Source organism: Myotis brandtii, unplaced genomic scaffold (genome assembly GCF_000412655.1).
Source record: "Myotis brandtii unplaced genomic scaffold, ASM41265v1 scaffold672, whole genome shotgun sequence".
NCBI classification, from domain to species: Eukaryota; Metazoa; Chordata; class Mammalia; order Chiroptera; family Vespertilionidae; genus Myotis; species Myotis brandtii.
This window is the reverse complement of record NW_005370621.1, coordinates 777,523-798,001: the sequence shown is the minus strand read 5'-3', so window position 1 is coordinate 798,001 and position 20,479 is coordinate 777,523. Positions and strand designations below refer to the sequence as shown.

The following is a 20,479-nucleotide window of genomic DNA, read 5'->3' as shown; positions in this document are numbered from 1 at the left end:
CTAGGACAGTGATGGTGAACCTTTTGAGCTCGGCGTGTCAGCATTTTGCAAAACCCTAACTTAACTCTGGTGCCGTGTCACATATAGAAATTTTTTGATATTTGCAACCATAGTAAAACAAAGACATATTTTTGATATTTATTTTATATATTTAAATGCCATTTAACAAAGAAAAATCAACCAAAAAAATGAGTTCACGTGTCACCTCTGACATGCGTGTCATAGGTTCGCCATCACTGCTCTAAGGCATGCCCTATTATTTCATGGTCCTATTCATATCCATCTATGACCCGCCTAAGAATCAATGGGCCCCGGGCTAAGGATCCCTGCTTAGGTAAACAGGTACATTTACAAATGGGAGGGGACAGAATGGGATTCTGGCTAGGCAACCCCCTGTAGTGAGGGAGAGCACCTGCTAGCACATATGACTGCTAGGGACAGAGATGGCAAAGAATCCTGTTTCCCACTTCAGTCGAATTCCCCATTGACATCCCAACCCAGGATAGATTCCCAGCACCAACTCCGCAGGTAAAATTACAGTTATACTGAGTAACCATGGCTGAAGGCTACATTTATAAAAGTTAATACCATGTTTGCTTACAAGAATCAGCTTGCTTTAACTTAAAGATTTTACATTGAACATCTTACTCATCAGGAATGTCTTTCTGCAGCCTTGGTCATTTTACTGTCTTATGCCCCCCCCCCCCCTCCCAGGTATGATTATGCAGCTTCTTGAGCCTCTGCTTGGGACACTCATGAGATGGTGTAGGTGCATTCGCTGTTTAAAATATTCATTGCTTCTCTCTGTTGAGTCCACTCTTATGTGAGAAGTATTCTTCTCACACCTTTGACATTGGACTTGTCTAAGTCATTTGCTTTGGCCGGTGGAATGTGAGCAGAGTATTGTAAACCGCACTTAAGCTGAAGTTTTTTTATGAGCTCCCATCGCTTGGTTACACTATCATTTTTTTTTTCTTCTGCCATAAAAGTGACATGTTCTAGATAGGGACTGCTCTAGATCCCCATCCAGAGATTTTGGGATTGTTTGCTACCATAGCATAACAGTGAAGCTGGCTAATACACCAGGACACTGGGGAAAGTCTCCTGAACAAGTTGAGCAGAACCTGCTATTGGCTTCTCAGGGCCAGAGCATTCTCTGTCCATTTTCATCTGCCATGAGACTCAGTTTATTTAGGATTCTGGAATATCTAAAAATGAGAAGCATCTAAGTTATTTCTTCTTAATTAATAGAGAGAAATATACAGGCCATAAACCATTGGAATTACTGTACTACCACAATTGAGAACAAAATATTTTATTTTTCTCAATAAAACTATAGTTTACAATAGTATTTACTAAATAAATTATATAATTTCTCTTTTACAAGCAATAAACTAAATCACAAATATTTCAAAGACAACGTGTATGTACACGACATAAGGCCTTTTATAAATAGCTCTGCTTTTCTCATTTCACTAGTAAACAGTGAAAACATCTTTATAGAGGCTAGTTATCTATAAAGTATATGCAGACCTATTATACTGATCTTTAGATAAAACCAATTTGAACTTTTAATGACATGGACTGTGATTATAATTTTGCAAAAAGAGCAGGATTTATATACCATTTATATACCATTTTGCACAGATGAGTTTTTAAAAATATATATATAAGCAGATTACATGTGTTGCTTATGTATAATCACTGGATGCATGCAAAATGAAATAATGCAAGTATCAATAGGAAAATAGCACTTTCAAGTCCAAAAAAGTGATTGGCAATGGTATAGAAAGCAGCTTAAATATAGTTCATGCAGTTCTTCACAGTTCGGCAAGCAACAGCAAATGATAGAAGAGTGTGGTATTTTTCACATCACATCTGCTGATGAGCCCATGGACCAAGGCTCCCCTGACATCTCGCAGACTCCTAAGTCCAGATGATTGTTACTCTGTGTCGTGGGGCTCAGCCAAGTTCCTTTGGGAAATCTGGAGTGGCGGAACTTCTCTCCTACCACTGAGTTCATGTCTCATCCATCTGCTTCGGTGGTCACCATTTGCACTTACTGGGGGGAAAAGAAAGAAAGCAGCTGTAAGACTTAGTTTTGGTGTTGACTGATAACTGCTCCTCATGAGTAGGAACACAAGTCCGTTATTTCTCCCAGTGACTTGTGCCTGGGAAATGTGCGAGTTGAAGTCGGGGTGCATGAGGCTGGGATTCTGCAATGATGAGCATAGCATATGCATCTCTGGCAGATCCACAATATGTTATTGACATTAAGGTTTATCAAGTCCTTACTAAATCACAGCACAGTGCTAGAGACTCAGAAGGAAGCAGCACCACCTAAGACAGCGGTCGCCAACCTTTCGGACCTCACAGACCACCAGTGGTCCGCGGACCACCGGTTGGCGACCTCTGGAAGACACACTCCTGCCCTCCAGGTGCACAGGGCTTGGAATGTGCTGCGGTATATCAGGTCTGAAGCCAATCAGAACAACTTGAACATTGTCTTGAACTCATGAATGCTGTGTTCCTTTTTAAGCACTGTTCCTGTGGCCAGGGAGTGAAGATATATCCAGTAAATACTTACCCTAATATGATAATCATTTTAAATCAGAGGCAGCTAATTCAACCAGTGACAGTTACACTAAGCTGTATATGGGGAAGCAGTCTCCTGCTCAGTCTTTAGAGATAGACACAGTGGGCTAAATGTATTGATTTCCTAATTATTACAGCTATAGAACATTATGCTAGTTACTTAACTTTCTTTGCACCTTATTTTATTTTATCTGTAAAATGGTGGTAAAAAAAACACCACTGTATGGAATAGTTGTGAGGGATAAACTTTTCTATGGAGAGGTAGTGTATATGGGTACACATATATACAAACATGAGTGCACGTATATACAAAAATACAATATACAAAAATCATAATACGTATCACTTAGCACAGTGCCTGGCATATGCTAATGCTCCCAAAATAGTAGTTAAGAAGGTTCGAGCTGGATCACAGAGATTGTGTGGCCCAACATCTTCCTTTGGAGGCTGAAAAAACTTCAGTAAAAAGTTTGAAATGACTCCAAAAATTGTTAGAAAAGAAACTATGTCAAGTAAAGATGATTCTACTTACTTATTTATTTTTTAAATATATGTTTTTATTGATTTCAGAGAGAGGAGGGGAGAGGGAAAAGATAAAAACATCAATGATGAGAGAGGATCACTGATCGGCTGTCTCCTGCACGCCCTCTACTGGGGATAGAGCCCGCAGCCGGGCATTTGCCTTGACCGGGAATTGAACCATGACTTCCTGGTTCATAGGTTGATCCTCAACCACTAAACCACACCAGCCGGCCAACAGGATTCTATTTAAAAACCAGTATTTTATTGTGTAATTTGAGCCTATTGTTAGTTGTAATTTTTCTTAACTTACCACTTTGTTTAATAATTTAGATTGTTCTCTCTTATTAATGTTAGAGAGGTTTCCCTGCTTAGATGTACAATATGCTTAAACTGTTACTCAAAAATCATCTTTCAGAAATAGCTTGAGTGGTTGGCGTTGTGAGCTAGAGCAGTGGGCACATGGGAATTGCCTACATGCTCAGGACAGATGTTAAGGTGGACTTTACTGAGGCTCAATGTGATAACTTTGATGTGTGGTACATATCAATCACTGATATAAAATGATAAGGTCTTACTAATTAGATTTGAGTCCTGCTTTTTTAAAATAAAAAAATAAAAGCAGGTAGTTTTGCTCTCCTGGCCCTGTAGAAGACAGGTGGAGTTCTGTGTCTGGTTTCTAACGCCAGACTCTGAGAGGGACATATATCAGTCTGAGTCATGTGTGAGAAAACCCACCTGTGAAAGGCTCCAACCCGTGGACTCTATGGAAATGGCTGAGGACCTGGGCTTTTTGGTGTAGAAAATAGGAGTCATAGAGATGGGGCCTAATAGTTGTCTGAATATGCGAAGGCTAGCCATGGGAAGAAGGGCTAGGCACGAGGTTAGTCCCAGGACACCTGAAATGTGACATTGTCATCAATCGTGGCACAGACGGCTGTGACCCTGGGGTGGGTTGGAATATCAGAATGTGTGAAGTGAGTGGAGTGTGAAGCTTCACCCCTCCCAGTCTCCCCCCATCACGAATCCTCATCCTCATATCCTCCCCAGCCCATGGGCCCGATGCGCCATCCGCTGTGACCCAATGGGTGAGGCTAAGTGAGTCCAAGGCCGGAACCGGGACAAATGTGTGGAAGCCAGTTTTGCTTCAACCCGGAAGTGCTCTCTAACCAGAGTAAAGAAATGAGTGGTCACTGAGGGGAGGGGCAGTTGCTGTCACTGGGGGTGAGGCTGAGGCTGAGGCTGACTGGCCGCTGGGTAGAGCTGAAGCAGAAAGGTGTGTGTCCTAAACACGGCACCCAGAAGGCACTCGATATGTGGTGGCCAGCAGAGCAGACTCGCCAGTCATGGCGGGGCTGTGTCAGATAATCACAAAGTTCCATCTCAACCACAGATTCTATCAAATACTATTTGTAATTTTTAAATGTTTTACATTTATTGTTTTTATTTAAATATAGTTGGTCTACAATATTAGTTTATTTCTTACTCCACACCTCTTTCAGTCTTTTCTCTGCCACATATACCCCTCAGCCTACTGTTTAAAAATTCTATTTAGCCAATAGAATTTCCTAAGACCTGGAATGTGATGTGAGGGAATCTTAGGGCAGAGCTGAAAGGAGGCACAACTTCACGACAGTCAGATTGGCCGGGATGCTCAGCACTAAACAGTCCACGAAGTCTCCCATTCTGAAAGTTTTAACCCTCAGGGGTGCTATTCTTTTTTTAATTACAATTACTTCAGGGTTCGGCCCATGGGCCCCCCAAAGCAGGATCTTTTCCTCTCTGGAGTCCAGGAGCCTCCTCATTTTGGTTTGAAGTTGACGTTCTTTCCCAAAGTACCTCCGAGGAGAGCATGTATCTCCAGGCTATCGTAGGCAGTAAGTCTGTTATCTATATTCTGTCCCTGTACCAAGCCCACTTCCATCAGCAATTCCTGAGTTCTGCTTCCCCCAGCCCTGCACTGTTTCCTTTCTGTTGTATGTTGTTGTTATTCTTTTGGCCGATGTTCCTTCTGTTGCCACAAGAGCACGACTCCTCTTGACTCAACATCACTTCAATCCAAACGCAGCACCACCACACATGCATGTAAAAGCGTCACGGTGCCTCCCTGAGGCTCTGCAGTTCGTCCTCCTCTGGGTCACAAATTGCCCTGCATTCGAAATTCAGGGATTTCTGAGAAAGCAGCCACCACTGGGCTGTGGGAAGTCCTGAGTCTTTTTTCTTTTACCTAAGGTTCTATATTTGTTTTTATTATATTCATATATCTTCCTCAGGTTTGGGGGTTACTTCCCAAGGCACAATCCTCGGGGACAGATTGGAGTGGGGGATTTCTCTGTCCAATAGCAGTAGGAATCCAAAGCTCATCATTTTCTTGGGAGGTAAAACGACTACCCATGCTAGTGTAGAAATCAGGACACGGCGTAAGAATGGAGTTGATCTCACTGCTAGGGGATCTGGTAGATGGAGGGAACTTAGAGAAGCGTGGGTCCAAATTTCCTACCTTTGCACTTAAAAAAATCAGACTCAGATGAAATTACTCTTTTCCAAGGGCCAGGGACTGTGGGCCTTTAACTAACAACCCTTGAGGCGGGAGGTGGGACTTGGAATGTCCTTGAAGGACACACACAGTTCAGATGAAGACAACCATGTTGTGCCCGATCTGGGAGAATGTTAGTAGAAGTCTGTGGTGCTGGCAGCACATAGAGTGCCAGGCCTCCTGCCAGCCTCTGAGTGCCCCAGCAGAGCGTTCCTGCCGACCAGCAGAGAGATCACGGGTGAGGGCAGACCCAGGAAAAGAGCTGGCACTCCTCTTGGACATCTCATGGGATGGACTGAGGATTATGGCCTCTCGTCTCAAAACTGTTAGTGCAGCCCCAGTATCTCAACAGGGTTCCCCGCCTGACTGATTTGTTTTCCGAAGACCCAAGGGAAGCCTGAGGGCATCAATGATTTATATCAGCTCACGATTCTACAGCGGACTTCCCAGCTTATTGTAAACCCAAAGGGTTCCCTTAATAACTAACACATCATATAGCCCTGGGCTGCAACCGAATCCACTCTGACCCCTGCTTCTGCTGCATTAGGAGAATGTTGTGGGGAGGAATATGGGCCTGGTTTCATTCAAACAGGAGCACTGGCTTCTCTCTCACGTACGTCGAAAGAAAGCATGAGATGCCAGCGGCTCCCAGGCATGGTCTCGAGAGGAGGAACTAGAAGCTTCTCCATCTCAGTACTTTTAACCATTAGGGGTTGAATTGTGGCTCCCCAAATTGCATATGTTGAAATTCTAATCCCAAGTACCTCAGAATGTGACATGGCTTGGGGATAGGGTCTTTTATAGAGATAATCAAGTTAAAGTAAGGTAATTAGGGTGGTCCCTAGTACAGTATGACTGTGCCCTTATAAGAAGAGGAAATTTGGACAGGAGACAGACACACACAGAGGGAAGACAATGTGAAAACACAGGGAGAAGATGGACATTTACACGCCAAAGAGAGAACCCGGAACAGAGCCTTCCCTCACAGCCTCCCAAGGAGCCAACCCTGCTTGGACTTCTGGCCTCCAGAACTGTGAGGTGATAAACTTATATTGTTTAAGCTGCCCAGTTTGTGAGACTTTTGTTATGGCAGCCCTAGGAAACGAATACGGTAGCCATTACTGAAAGTTAGAAAGTTTTTTTTAAAAAGAAATAAGGCTCTACATATATTTGAATTTTATTATAATCAATCCCATCCCCTATAGGGGGTTACTTAAAAAGGTAAAGGTTACATTCTCCTAGAAACTGAACAGCTGTAAGGGACGACCTATCAAAGATTAAACATGAAGAAAAGGCTTTTTCCAACTTGTGTTTGTTGATACGTTGTTAAAGCCGCTGCCTAAGCAGAAGAGAGCAGTTTCTGTGCTGAATCCCCCAGCTGCCAGCGAGCCCTTTCAAAGAGGCTCAAGTAGACCGGGCCTGGATGGATGGAGAAAGGCACCCTCCCACCCTAGGGAAGATGAGCACCTTTGGTTTTGTGCCTGACTAACAGCAGCCCCCAGTCCACCTTGAAAGGAGGAAGATGCTGGGCTGTCAGAGGGAGCTGCCTGTCCCATGCGAAGGACGTGCCCCTGGCGAGCGTGCACGCACAGCACGGAGGCGACGATAAAAGACGATAAAAGACGTGGGGTGGAAACAGTCCTTTGAGCGACACACACACTCTTAATTAAGCTTCCATTCAAGGACTTCAATCACGTAGCCCCCTTGGTCAGAGGGGCCTTCCTACCAGTAGGTGGCAGTAGGCCTGCAGGAACCAGAAACACACGCGCAAGTCCAGTTCATCCACTTGAGTGTGGTAAGAGCCTACTAGGGTTCACCTGGGAATCAAGTGTATTTTTTCTCTCTAATGTCGAGCAAAGCTATTGGCTGACCATAGGAGGGGAGCCTGGGGGAGTGACAGCTCTGCCTTACATGTAGCACAGAGGAATGACCGGGTGCTCAGCGCTGCGGGGCCCCGCCAACCTGCTCGGTGCCGCATCCAAAGTCACCTGTTGGATGTGTGGGGAGCTTTTAAAATACCAATGCCCTGGTTCACTTGAGTGGTTTTATTTCTACATACTACATGCACCCAACAGGTGACTGTATCTGCTATCACATTCATTTACCTGGCACCTTTTTGTGAGGTTCCAAAATAATTTGGAAACATCTAACGAACCTCCCAGGGACTCAGCCAGGGAGATGAAACGTGAGTGGGGAATGGGGCCATGCACGGCAAAGAGCAGTTCACAGGCCCCTGGGGAAGGCAGTACAGTTGGTTGAATAGTATCCCCGGAAAATTCGTGTCCACCTGGAACCCTGGAATGTGACCTTCTTTGGCAGGAGGGTCTTTGCAGATGTAATTATATCCACAAGTTATGATGAGGTCACACTGGGTTAGAGTGGGCTCTTAATCTAACCACTGGGGTCCTCATGAGTGTCGGGGAAGAAGGCCATGAAGATGGAGGCAGAGGTTAGTGCTGCGAGTCCAAGGACGCCCAGGAACACGTGGAGCCACCAGCAGCTGGAGAAGCAAGGAGGGAGCCTCTCCGGAGCCTTCAGAGGAACACGGCGCTGCCAACACCTCGACCTAGGACTTCTGGGCTGCAGAACCGTGAGACCACAGATTCCCATTGTTTAAGCCACCAGGCTGAGGGTCTTTGTTATGGCAGCCCTGGCAAAGTAACAAGGCACAGACAAACCAAAGGCCAAACCCTCAGCCCCACTCCGGAGTGCTCATTCTGTTCATCACACTCAGGGAGGCCTTATTTCTTATTGAGTGGTCAGTGTTTTATGCACTCTCCCATCTAGCACATTTCCCAGTCCTCCACAGATCCAGGAGAGTGCAAGGGACGAATGACGACAGCCCTATTCACTAGGTCGTGGGTATGATTTAAACTTGCTTTTTCTAAAATTCACACTTGTTCCTAATCTGGTTCCTTCCGCGTTTGCTATTTGTTTCCTGCAGGCTCAGGGTCTGGTAAACCCCAAGTTCATGCCATTAGAGACTGTTGTTCTTCAAACACTCTTTTCCAAGAGCTGGAAAGGCTCAGGAGACTAGCAAACACTGCCTTTCTATGACAAGAGAGGGGAGGAAAGTAGAAACCAGACAGAAGCAATAGGGAGAGTTTGGAGGCAGCAGGCAAGGGGAGAGGGGCAGTGTTGGGGGACAAGGAACAGAAATGATGGGGCTACCCGTGGGGGGCCTGGATGTGACAGGAGTCCCAGGCAAGCTGAAGGAGGAGGAAACCAAGCTGGCCTTTGAGGCCATGACACTGTAAAGCGAGGACAGAACACAACACAACTGCCGCAGCCTCGCAGGCTGTCATTCCATTGCTAATTGTGGGCCTCTGTAACCGAACAGCCAGTGTGTCTTTAAACTCCAACTCCAGTTCCCTAAGCTAATACTTAAACAGTAGTTTAATACTGTTTGTTTAAAGTAAAATCCTCCTGGTAACCTCCTAATCCAGCCCGACGGGTTGCCTCATTATTTTGAAGCTTGTATCTCTCGTTTCAGTACAGGAAACACTTCTAGGTGCCATGGGGCTCAGGCCGTGGGATTCTTTTCTTTGTTTTTCTTTGCAGGACTTCCAACTACTTAAGGGGACCAAGCATTTCTAGAGATTTAAAAAAAGGGGAGGCCCTATTTTGGCCTTTCTGAAATCTCATTTCTCAACAAGTGGTCAGATAGTGGAAGGAAGTGGCGTTTTGGTTAAATGCCCTCCAATCCAAAGGCAGTGCTTTCCTCTTCCTACTTTGCTCTCACTAAAATCTACCGAAAACCTCAGCAGCATTTTTGTTTTTGTTTTTTGGGTCAGTGGGGAATCTTGTTCTCTGCTGAGAAGCAATAGAATTGCCACTGTTTCAAATGAACACCCTTTGCAGCAGCGAACACCGGTCAGAAAAGGAGGGATGAAAGACACCTGATACTTCACGTATATGCCATTCATGCAACGCCAACTGGGTCCAATCCAGAAGTGCCATTTCTCTTGTCAGAAAGTTCGGCTGAATTTTCTAAGACACCCTGACCTAATTTAAAATGTTTTCCTTCTTTTTCTCATACATAACATGATAAGCTGTTCATTCAATCATTTTCACTTCTCTGCCACCCTGTCCCATGATCAAAGAGTGTTATTAGCCACCCTAAGGACACGTTCAGTAATCGGGCCATCCAGCAGCGGCACATCAGAGCGCCATCTCCAACACCAGCATGCCTAAAAAGTGGCTTAGCTCTTTCTTCTCCTTTGCCCATAGCTATCTTTGCACTTCAAATAGCCGTTGTGCAGACACACATACCTGAATGACACTACATATTATTGAGAGGATGATAATATGTAAAAAGAAAGGACATATCCTCGGGACTAAATAACAGAGGCAAGAAAGTCACTCTTGAGTAGCAGCCATCTTTCAGTTTTCCATATTTAAAAAGTGATCCTGTCTCTCTCGCTTACCTATCCATCCCCAGCTAGTCACCCACAACATTTTTCTGCTGCGATGACTTGGTTAGTTGTTCCTCTTCCCATTAACACCAAATTGCATTCTACACCAGGCAACGAAGCTGCCTCAGTAACTGAAATAACAGCTACCTCGACCATGTCAGTGCCGTGTGGACTCTAGCTCTCCTACTAAGACCGCATGATTGCCCATTTTAAGTCAATAGAGCCTGTTCATCTCTATTGTATTCTTTTAAATACCCTAATCTATGTCATCAACTCAAAATTTCAATGGAAAACACATCTCTGGTTCCGGGATAAAATCATCTTCTGAAACACCTTCCTTGATTTGAATATTTGCAAATGATTCAGATAGCCTGAAACTCCAGAGCAGCGATTTTCAACCTTCTTCATCTCATGGCATACGTAAACCCAGTACTAAAAATTCTGTAGCACACCAAAAAACCCCCCACACAAAATGTATTTTTTTGTTGATCTGACCAAATATAGGTATAATTTTCATTCATTCACACTGGACAGCTATTGTGTTGGCTGTTGTCATTTTTTTATTTGACAATCTAAGGGAAAGCGGTCAGTGCCCCTGACTAAATAGTCAGGTATTACATTGTTTTAAACATTTTTGAAAGTACAGTTGAAAAGCGCTGGTCTAGAGTATGGAGGTGAATGGCCTTTTCAGAGCAGTGCAGATAGCTAGGGACATAGAGCCTGAACCAAATGTTTTAATAAGGGCAGTGGAATAATGAGCTAAGGTACCCTATCCTTTTAATTTTGTGTCAAATCACAGGAGAAAGCAGGATAGCTGGCCTAATTTACATACACATATGTGGGGCGATCCTTAAAAGAAATTTCAGATGTTATCTGGTGTGCATAAGTCATTTGCGTTTAAATGATATCTTTTTTAAAGGGGTATAAACAGTATTGTCCATTAGTACAAATAGTAGCACCAGGGGATTAGGTCACAAGGACCAAGAGAGAAATGCTGTATCTTAAAGGAGGAGAAACATTACAAGAGAAATCTGAGTACGTTTGGTTACAACACCGAAAACAATGTCAGCACAGAAGCCTCCAAGTGCCCTTCAGGTAAGGATGGCTCTGATTAAGAGAATTCAAATTATGTCAAGAGGCAGGAGAGACAAAGCTGTTTCCCTTCACGTGCTTTTCCTTTCCGCTCTCTTTCATAATCTTGAGGCAAATAAAAATACTGAAGGGAGGGTACTGGGCTGTATCCTTTCAGATCTGGAAGAGCATACAAAATAATAAATCTCCAGCAGGAAAACATACCCTAGAGTTACAAGGTAATGGTGCAGAACTTTCTAGATATGTTGCCATCAAATTTAAGTTTATTGTGAAAGTTTATGGTAGAATATGTGATGAAACAGTGGAATTTGGAGAAATGACTGTACCTACTGTGGACAAGCCTAGTCTGCAACACCTTGTAATTTAGAATAAGTCACAGATGGTCAGAGCTGGAAGGGGTCTTAGAGATGGTTTAATGATCCATTTTATAGATGAGAAAACTGAGGCCCCCATAGAGTGATTGATTAATTCAAGGTCAATGATGAATGAGAGGCAGAGACAGGCATAGAATCCAGACGTCTATTTGTAATTAATTCACTTCCCATTTGGCTCTGCAACAGGTGAAGGGACTAATTTGAAGGACTAGAACAACTGTAGGGGCTACCATTTCTGGGGATCCATAAGCTCCAACTATTTTCCTATTAATACTGAGGTGTTATTTGCCTTTTCATTCTCACTCCCTGTCACGGGTGTACATGTGAAGTACAGTGATGTGCCGTTCTGCAACAGACCAATGTAGGAACATATGAGAGGCCAGCTTCTGCTAAGTCACACATTAGGGATTGTAAAAATGTAAAATGATGCCACTCTCCTCACTAAATTTATTTTTGTTCTGGATTACATAGTTATTTTCATAAACATTTAATAGAGTTATTATTTTAAATGAATTAATAACATTTAAATACTTTCTCATTTTAATTTTTTAAAAAATTATCTTTATTGTTCAGAGTATTATCAGTTTAATTTTTAACTATGAACTTACATACAGAAAAACTCTTGGGTTCCTCAATAACTTTTAAGAGTATAAAGGGGTCCTGAAATGAGAAGGTTAAAGAATGACTATACTAGAACCATAAACAAATAGAAAGGAAACAATGATGAAAGTGGAATTGTACAAAAGCCATTCTCAACATAAAACCTCCACTCTTTCCTTTTTTGGCTGCATCTCTCACTTTTAAAAGCATGACTGAACGTGATGGATGTGGGACTTGTGTCAATCATCAGTAACAAGTACAGCGATTGGGTGCTGCATGGTTCCACGTGTAGGTAGGGCTGGATTGGACTGTCCGCTCTGCCATCTACCAGCTCAGAGAGCTGATCAGGTGCTTCGGTCTCCTTATCTGCATCAATGGAGACACATATAACACCCACCTTCATGAAAGAGCTACTGTAAGACGAGCACCAGGACAGTGCCTGGCCGAGGTCACATGCTTAGTTTGGCTATTATTATTATTCTTCAAAATGCTCTGCTTCCAACAATACCAGACTGTTTCCCTCACGCCGAGGTCACATGCTTAGTTTGGCTATTATTATTATTATTCTTCAAAACGCTCTGCTTCCAACAATACCAGACTGTTTCCCTCATACCATTCTTCTTGAACATTCTCATTCTGTATTGAAATTTAAAAAGAACCAATGCTTAGTAACCCAAGTTGTCTCTGTATCCTCTACGTTTTTTGTGCTATGTTTACCTTGTTGTCTGACTTTGGATGCGCCGTTTAGCTTCTCTAGGTCTACTTTGCATATTGCAAAGGAAGCATAATTCCTAATCCAGGCAGCAGTTAAGAGTGTGGCTCGGGGCTAGTGTTTACTGGCTGCATAACCAGGACAAATTGCATCATCTCCATGAGCCTTAATTTCCTTATCTGTAAAAAGTAGAAGCTAGTAACTACATCTGCCTCATGGGGTTGTTGTGAGGATTAAATAAGTTAATATATATAAAGTATTTAGAACAGTGTCAGGCATGTAGGAAACACTCAAAAATGTTTCACACCTTATTGTTATTAGCTACAAAATAAGATGAGGTTACATCAGTTTTTCTCCAACCTTGGGGAGAAGAATTTCCACTATCTTGTTGCTCTCTCCATACGCTGACTCCCCTCTGCCTTCCCTTTCCTGTCCTGTCCTCCAGTGCTTCTGAACCACAACAAAAGCTGGGCTGGGAAAACTGGTCAGCAGACCACACCAGCCAGCTAACCACCACCACCTTCTCTTTCCGTTTCCAACCCCCATGATTCCTTTTTATCTACTTGACCCTCAACTGTTCTCCATACAATCAGTGATGGGTCCTGCAGCTTTTCCCTATGGCTTCTGAGGCAAGCGCCATCCTTTGCTGAAATGCTTTGCTTTCAATATCAAAGACATAAAACAAGAAAATTAGACCCTAATAAAACCAGATAAGAAGCAGTGTTCTCATAGATGAAACTGATGGTTACCAAGGAGGAACAAAATGATTAATAAGGCAACTTTTCTACCAAAGGACTAAGGGATAATGGAAAAGGAACTGGTACCGGCAATGCCATTTAACCACCTTGTGATCTTACATCCCACTCAGCAGTCTCACACTCCCTCGGTTGGTGCAAATCTGGTTTTTGTAAAGATCCGCACAATTGGCTCATGAAGATGAGGTTTCACATGGTCTTTCATTTCAGCTTTCTTGGTTTCTACTTTCAGATGTAACAAAACTTAGCATGAAACCAAAAAAAGTACTGTATATATTTTTTCTCTATTTAATTTCTTATCTTCTTGGTTATGGAGAGGAACCAACTCTTCTGTGAAGATTTTGCAATATACACATACCTTACTTTTTAAAAGCGTGAAGAGGAGCATTGCTTAGTGGGAAAAAATTCTGTTTGCCACAACCAGGATGTGCAGGGGTTGTAAAAAAAACTCTTCCATAATATTTTTATCTGGGGAGGAAGCTTCTATTTTATATAGTAGGTCTTCACGGAAAACCTCTCTGAGAAGGAGATGTTTGGGCAGAGACCTGAAGGAAGTGAGGGAATAAGCATGGGACAGCTGAGATGGTGCCCAGTAGTAAGAGCAGAGGTCCTGAGCAAAAACATGCTTGGTCTGAAGGAGGAGCACGGAGGCGGCCAGTGTGGCTGGAACAGCATCGGTGAGGAGGATAGAGGCGGGGGGCGGAGGTCAGAGAGGCGGGGAGACCAGACTGGATAGGGCCTTGAGGACTGTGGAGTTTACTCCAGGAGAGAGAGGGAGACACTAGAGGGCTTTGGACTGAGGAGTAAAATTTTGGGTGACTGAAGTCCTGCAGAGTACACCTAGGAAAGGCAGTGCCACATTGGGGGATATGGAGAAGCACAAAATGAGGTGGGAGGTGTGCTACTACGAGACAGTGGTGTCAGTTCCCGACGTCGAGCTGGCACACGAACAGTGATGTGGTGTACAGGCTCAGGCTTGGCAAAACTTTAAAAAGCAGAAAAAACTCTAAATCAACATTTCCCTGTCCCATGAGATTTTGTGCGGGTGTATAAGGACGTGGAGAATGAGCATGAGAGGTACTTTTCAGGGGAAATACTCTCCTCGTTTACAGTCTAGAGTAGTGTCCTAGGCCTCATCTAACAATCCAATTATGCCTCTAGAGCAGCGGTTCTCAACCTGTGGGTTGAGAACGACCTTTTCACAGGGGTCACCTAAGACCATCGGAAAACACATATATAATTACATATTGTTTTTGTGATTAATCACTATGCTTTAATTATGTTCAATTTGTAACAATGAAATTGGGGGTCACCACAACATGAGGAACTGTATTAAAGGGTCGCGGCATTAGGAAGGTTGAGAACCACTGCTCTAGAGACAACCTGAGGGACACTAAAGGGTGTCCACACACACGGTCTCTGTGAGGTGGGCAGGGCAGGCGTTATTTCTCTTCTTTGGCAAATAAGGGGACACAGCCTGAGAGGTCCCTGCCCAGATCACACAGCTGCTTGGTGACTACGGAGGGAGGGAGCGAGCCAAGATTTTGGATGCTGAATTCAGGTTCTTCCCACAATCCCCCTTGGTGCCTTTCAGGGTACCAAGGTTTCAAGGCAGTCTCCCTCAAATGAAGAGTCACACACAAGACAATATAGTTGAGTCAAAGACGACATTACTTGGGGAAAAACACCGAGGAGCTGCACTTTGCTCAGCATTAGGGCATCTGCCCTTTTATTACACCTGGTGATTTAGTACCTTACCCTAGATAGTATTCTTTTGTGTAACGTTCTACGTGAATGGTGGGAAAACATGGCTTGTGAAAAGACGCACCATTTGTAGAAGTGACAGGGTGCCCCTGTTTCTTTGAACACCCCAGCATGCCTGGTCTTACAGAACTTGTTCTGTGTAAACCATGATCTGTATCCATTTGTAAACCAGCAGGGAAGGGGAAGAAACTAGAAATTACTTACTAAATAAACATCGAGCACGGAGGCGTTATCGTCCTGCATTTCCAGAGCATTGGGCTCAGAAGTCAAGTAGATGGTCCCCTCTTCTGAGGTAAATGTTGAACTGGAAGGTAACCCTTTACTGGAGAAATAAAGAAGAGTAATGATGAGCATGTGACCTCCAGAACAAAACCCAAGGACACCTCCCAAATTGTAGTTGAGCAGGCGAGGAAAGGTTTTAGGGATATAACGTTTTTGTTTTTTTGAGCGTTTGAAGGAAATATGGTTACACCTGAGATGTGCTCACTTGAGTTTAAATAATTTGGTTTGACTTATAGTGAATTTTCTGTCTCCTTCGGTATATGAAACATTTCTTCACATTTCTGAGAGGTGATCTGTGGGTCCCAGGCCTTGTCAGGGAGAATTACTGTGACTGTCCAGGACCACTGTCATCTTTGACTTTGAATAGTTGCTTCTCGATGCTTACGTTTCCCTCTTACAGTATTACTCATGCTTTGCTAGTTTATAGAAGGTAACCTTGTGCATAGTTGGCATCGATGATTTCTTTCTATTGCTTTTTTCCTTTCTTCTTCTTTTTGGCAAGAAAGGTTTAACCACAGCCAAGGTTTTGAAACGTTGGTGTGCATCAGAAGCCCCTGGAGGGCTGATTAAAACCCACTTTCCCGGGCCCCACCCTCCAGAGTTTCTGACTCAGTGGGAGCCCATGGGTTTCTGTGTCTAACAAGCTCCCAGGTGATGTTCATGCTGCTAGTCCAGTGATGGCGAACCTATGACACGCGTGTCAGAGGTGACACGCGAACTCATTTTTTTGGTTGTTAAATGGCATTTAAATATATAAAATAAATATCAAAAATATAAGTCTTTGTTTTACTATGGTTGCAAATATCAAAAAATTTCTATATGTGACACGGCACCAGAGTTAAGTTAGGGTTTTTCAAAATGCTGACACGCTGAGCTCAAAAGGTTCGCCATCACTGTGCTTGTCCAAGGCCTACACTGTGAGTGGCAATGAATTACATAAACACATAAATGAATCACATGAATACCGAGCGTGTGCTTTGTGAGGGTAGCCTAAATGTACCCTCAGTAACAACAAAAGCCCAAGTCAAATCGAAGAGTCATTTATGAAGGGAAACCACCATGTTTTGTCATGATACCAGTGCTTGCTGTTTAGGTAATCGGTCCATTTTCATAGTATTTAAATTGGGGATTAAGTTAAGGGCTCAGAAATGCACAATCTTTGCCCCACTGAAATGAAAGTTAGTTATGTTTTTAACCTGTGGAAATTTGCCATGTGGTGGTTTTGCGGGAGCAAAATATCTGCAGACAATGGTGGAAGAGTGTGATACTGGTGTTAGAGGAGATGGGGAACTAACTTTGGCAGTGGGCTGTGGCTTTCCCTGGGCAGTAAGTAGGGCTGAGAGCAGGAGTGTGGGAGACTGGCTTCCACTCTCACCTCCCCTGTTACCAGGGCCTGTCCCCTTCTGGGCTCCACTCAGAGCTCACCCCTCATGAGAACCCCCATCTACAGCCATCCTCTGAGTTTCTTGTCTGAGCCTCCCAGGAGGATGGGAGATATTGAAGACATTGTATTCCCCTGCCCTTTCCTATTCTATTTCTGTATTTATCTAGTAGTTGAAGGTATGTGAAATAGTTAGAAGTCCTGACCTTTACAATATCAAAAATTCTTTATGAAAAGAATTGTGTGATCTTAATAAATCACATTCAGCCCGGCTGGCATGGCTCAGTGGTTGAGCGGTGACCTATGAATCAGCAGGTCACGGTTCAATTCAGGGCACATATGTCTTAAAAAAAGAAATCATGTTAATTTGAATTATAAAGAAAATTATAAGAATACAGACCAGTGCTAAGAGGAAGTGAAGGGAGGAATCTCCCATAAGTCTTCCAGTTGATGGTATTTGAGAATGTGGGAATCAAAGAACTAAAACCACTTCACTTTTGGCTTGATACATTTTCTCCTAAATTCTGGACACAGTATAAGAGTTCTCTCTCTTTTAAAAAAAAATCTTTATTGATTTCAGAGAGGAAGAGATAGAAACATCAATATGAAAGAGAATCATTGGTTGGTTGCCTCCCGCACGTCCCACACTGGGGATCGAGCCTACTACCCGGGCGTGTGCCCTGACCCGGAATCAAACCGTGACCTCCAGGTTCATAGGTTGAAGCTCAAGCACTGAGTCATGCCAGTCAGGCTAGAAGTTCTCTTGCTGATCAAAAACCTAAGATGGGTTATACAATATGGGAAACAGAGTCTGCTCCAATTGATTTCAAAGAGCAGGGTGAATGTGGCTCCCCCCATCTAGCTGTTGTTTGTTATAAACCTTCACAGATTTCTTGGGTTAAGTAAATCACCAGTTTTCAAGGGCTGCTATTTTGAGAGGCACTGTGTAGCAATAAACATGACCCAGGTTATTTTTTGGATCAAAACAATGATGCAGTTATGGACTTTATTTGACTTTTGCCTTTCAGCTGTTAAAATGCCATTCACTACTCCTGTGGGTACAAAATGATCCTGCTGCTTAAGCCTTATGAGAAAGATCAATTATTTATCTACTTAAACCTCAAAACTAAAAACAAGATGGTCAGAAAATATGTAATTGTGGTGTGCCTCTGGGTTTTTATTTCTATTTTTTAGGGGGGGCATTTGAGTTTATATATAATTAAATAAACCTCTAATGCAGTGGTTCTCAACCTTGGCTGCACATTAGAATCACCTGGGAATCTTTTAAAAATCCTGACTTCTGGGCCCAGGATTTTAAAAAGATTCCCAGGTGATTCTAATGTGCAGCCAAGGTTGAGAACCACTGCTCTAATGGATCTTGTGTTATTTTGTAAACATATAATTTATTTGATGAGATTCAAAACTAAATTTTCCCCTTCTTGTCTGAGTGTTTAGTTATTAATCTTATCGATATCCCTCCTAAGATTAAGGGGATTACTGAGAATATTCTAGAAGTGCTTTTCTTTTTAAAATTATTTAAATGGCACTACTTGTAGTGTAAAATAAAAAGTCATCCTCCTCTTTCTACTGACCTCTTGTGACCCAGAGATTCACCTCCCCAGAAGCAAACCCAGTTTGCAAATATTTTTCAATCTAATATTTATCTTTTATTTTTGGAAACTAGGAGTAAGCTACTAGCCTGTTTAAGACAACATTAAAATATAAAAGAAACCTAGAGTATTAATAGGTACATTTATGAATTATTTTAGTTAAAATTGAATATGATTACAGAAAAAAGAAATACCCAATTTTCTCAGTATCACATCGTCAAAATTTGATAAAATCTAATAGGCATATTTAAAAAAACACCACATTGCTATTTACACTGTTTTCCACGTGTATTAGAATAGTTTCCTGTCTTAGTAAGTAGAATATTCTGAGCATTAAGTTTGGGGACAAAAATGAGACTCACAGGGACTTGTATCAGATTATCTAGAGAACTCATAATGCAACAATGACAAGGTAAATAATGCATTTTAGAAATAGGTAAAGGATCTGAATAGACATTTCTCCAAAGAAGATATACAAATAGACAGTAAGCACATGAAAAGATGCTCAACATCACTACTTATCAGGGGAATGCAAATCAAAACCACTATGAGATAGCACTTTGTACCCACTAGGATGGCTGTAATAAAAAAGACAGACAAACAAGTGTTGGAAAGAATGTGAGAAATTGGAGACCTCCTGCATTGCTGATGAGAATGTAAAGTGATGCAGCTACTTTGGAAAACCGTTTCATGAGTCCTTAAACCATTTGAGCCAGCAATTTTACTCCAAGGTATATATCCAGTAAAAACGAGATTTTTTGAGGTTGAATTATTGCTAAATTAAGAAATAGGGAATTCCCACAAAAAACCAGTTTCCCACAACTTCTTATGAGAAACCAGAACAGCTGGCAACTCTGAGTAGCAATGAAGTTGTGGCTGCTCCCTTTAAAATGGGCATATCCCCTCCAGTTCACTAGGGTCCCCACTACTCTCCTCTGCATTATACTGGGCCTGTTCTACTTTGCATCGTCTCTGTCTGGCCCCTCTGTGTACCTCTCAGCCCACCACTTCCACCTCACAGATGAGGAAGCTGAGGCCCAGGGAGGTGCAGTGGCTTGCCCAGGGTCACACTGAATACAGATTTGCCAAAACCAAGGCAGCTAAGCCAATGTGCTTAGGAACTTGAATATAATCATATAAACCAGCAAAAAACAAATGCAGTATATGATGCTTGATGTGAACTGGGGAATTTTTGTTGTCTTGAGAAGAGTAAAGATGGGCCGAAAAGGTTGAGAAAAAATAAGTAGGTAGAATATGCTTTACAAAGCAACATCGTTTGTAGTCATAATGTCTTTATTATGTTAAATTATAAACCGGGTGTTTTATAAACAAATGAAATTCAATGATCACAGTTTGAAACTTTGCATATTATTTATTGTTTTGTACTTATAAGATACATATATTTCAGTACAAATTTTCTTTTTAAAAATTTATTGGGGTAACATTAACATTATGTTTTAAGTGTATGATTTTATAATATATCATCTGTATATTGCATTATGTGCTCACCACCAAAAGTGTAGTCTCCTTCGATCACCCCTTTACCATCTTCATCCTTCTCTCGTCCCATTTCCCCCTGGTAACCATCATAGTATTGTCTGTGTCTATGAGTTTGTGTGTTTTGTTTGTTTGTTCTTTCTGTTTTATATCCCACATATGAGTGGGGGTTCTTGTCCTTTTCCATCTGACTTGTTTCACTTAGCATGATGCTCTCAAGATCCATCCATGTTGTCGTAAAATTGCAACATTTCATCATTTTTTATGGCTGAGTAGTATTCTACTCTATGCATGTACCACATCTTCTTCATCCAGTCATCTGCCAAAGGACACTTAGGTTGTTTCTA

At 42.5% G+C, this 20,479-nt stretch overlaps 1 protein-coding gene across 2 annotated transcripts in view; it reads right to left on the bottom strand.

The window, feature by feature from the left end:
* Window positions 1-1,863: 1,863 nt before the first annotated feature.
* Window positions 1,864-20,479, bottom strand: part of PIP5K1B (phosphatidylinositol-4-phosphate 5-kinase, type I, beta) — a 287,643-nt gene continuing 269,027 nt past the window's right edge. Inside the window, exons 12-13 of one of the 2 annotated variants that reach the window (XM_014529195.1) lie at window positions 15,567-15,684; window positions 1,864-2,062 (exon numbers count right to left, since the gene is read on the bottom strand). In XM_014529195.1, the coding sequence (XP_014384681.1) occupies window positions 2,060-2,062; window positions 15,567-15,684 (121 nt within the window). In that variant the 3' untranslated portion in view covers window positions 1,864-2,059. Of the gene's footprint in view, window positions 2,063-12,293; window positions 12,498-15,566; window positions 15,685-20,479 lie in introns of those variants that run through there. The other variant, XM_014529194.1, reaches the window with a different exon arrangement.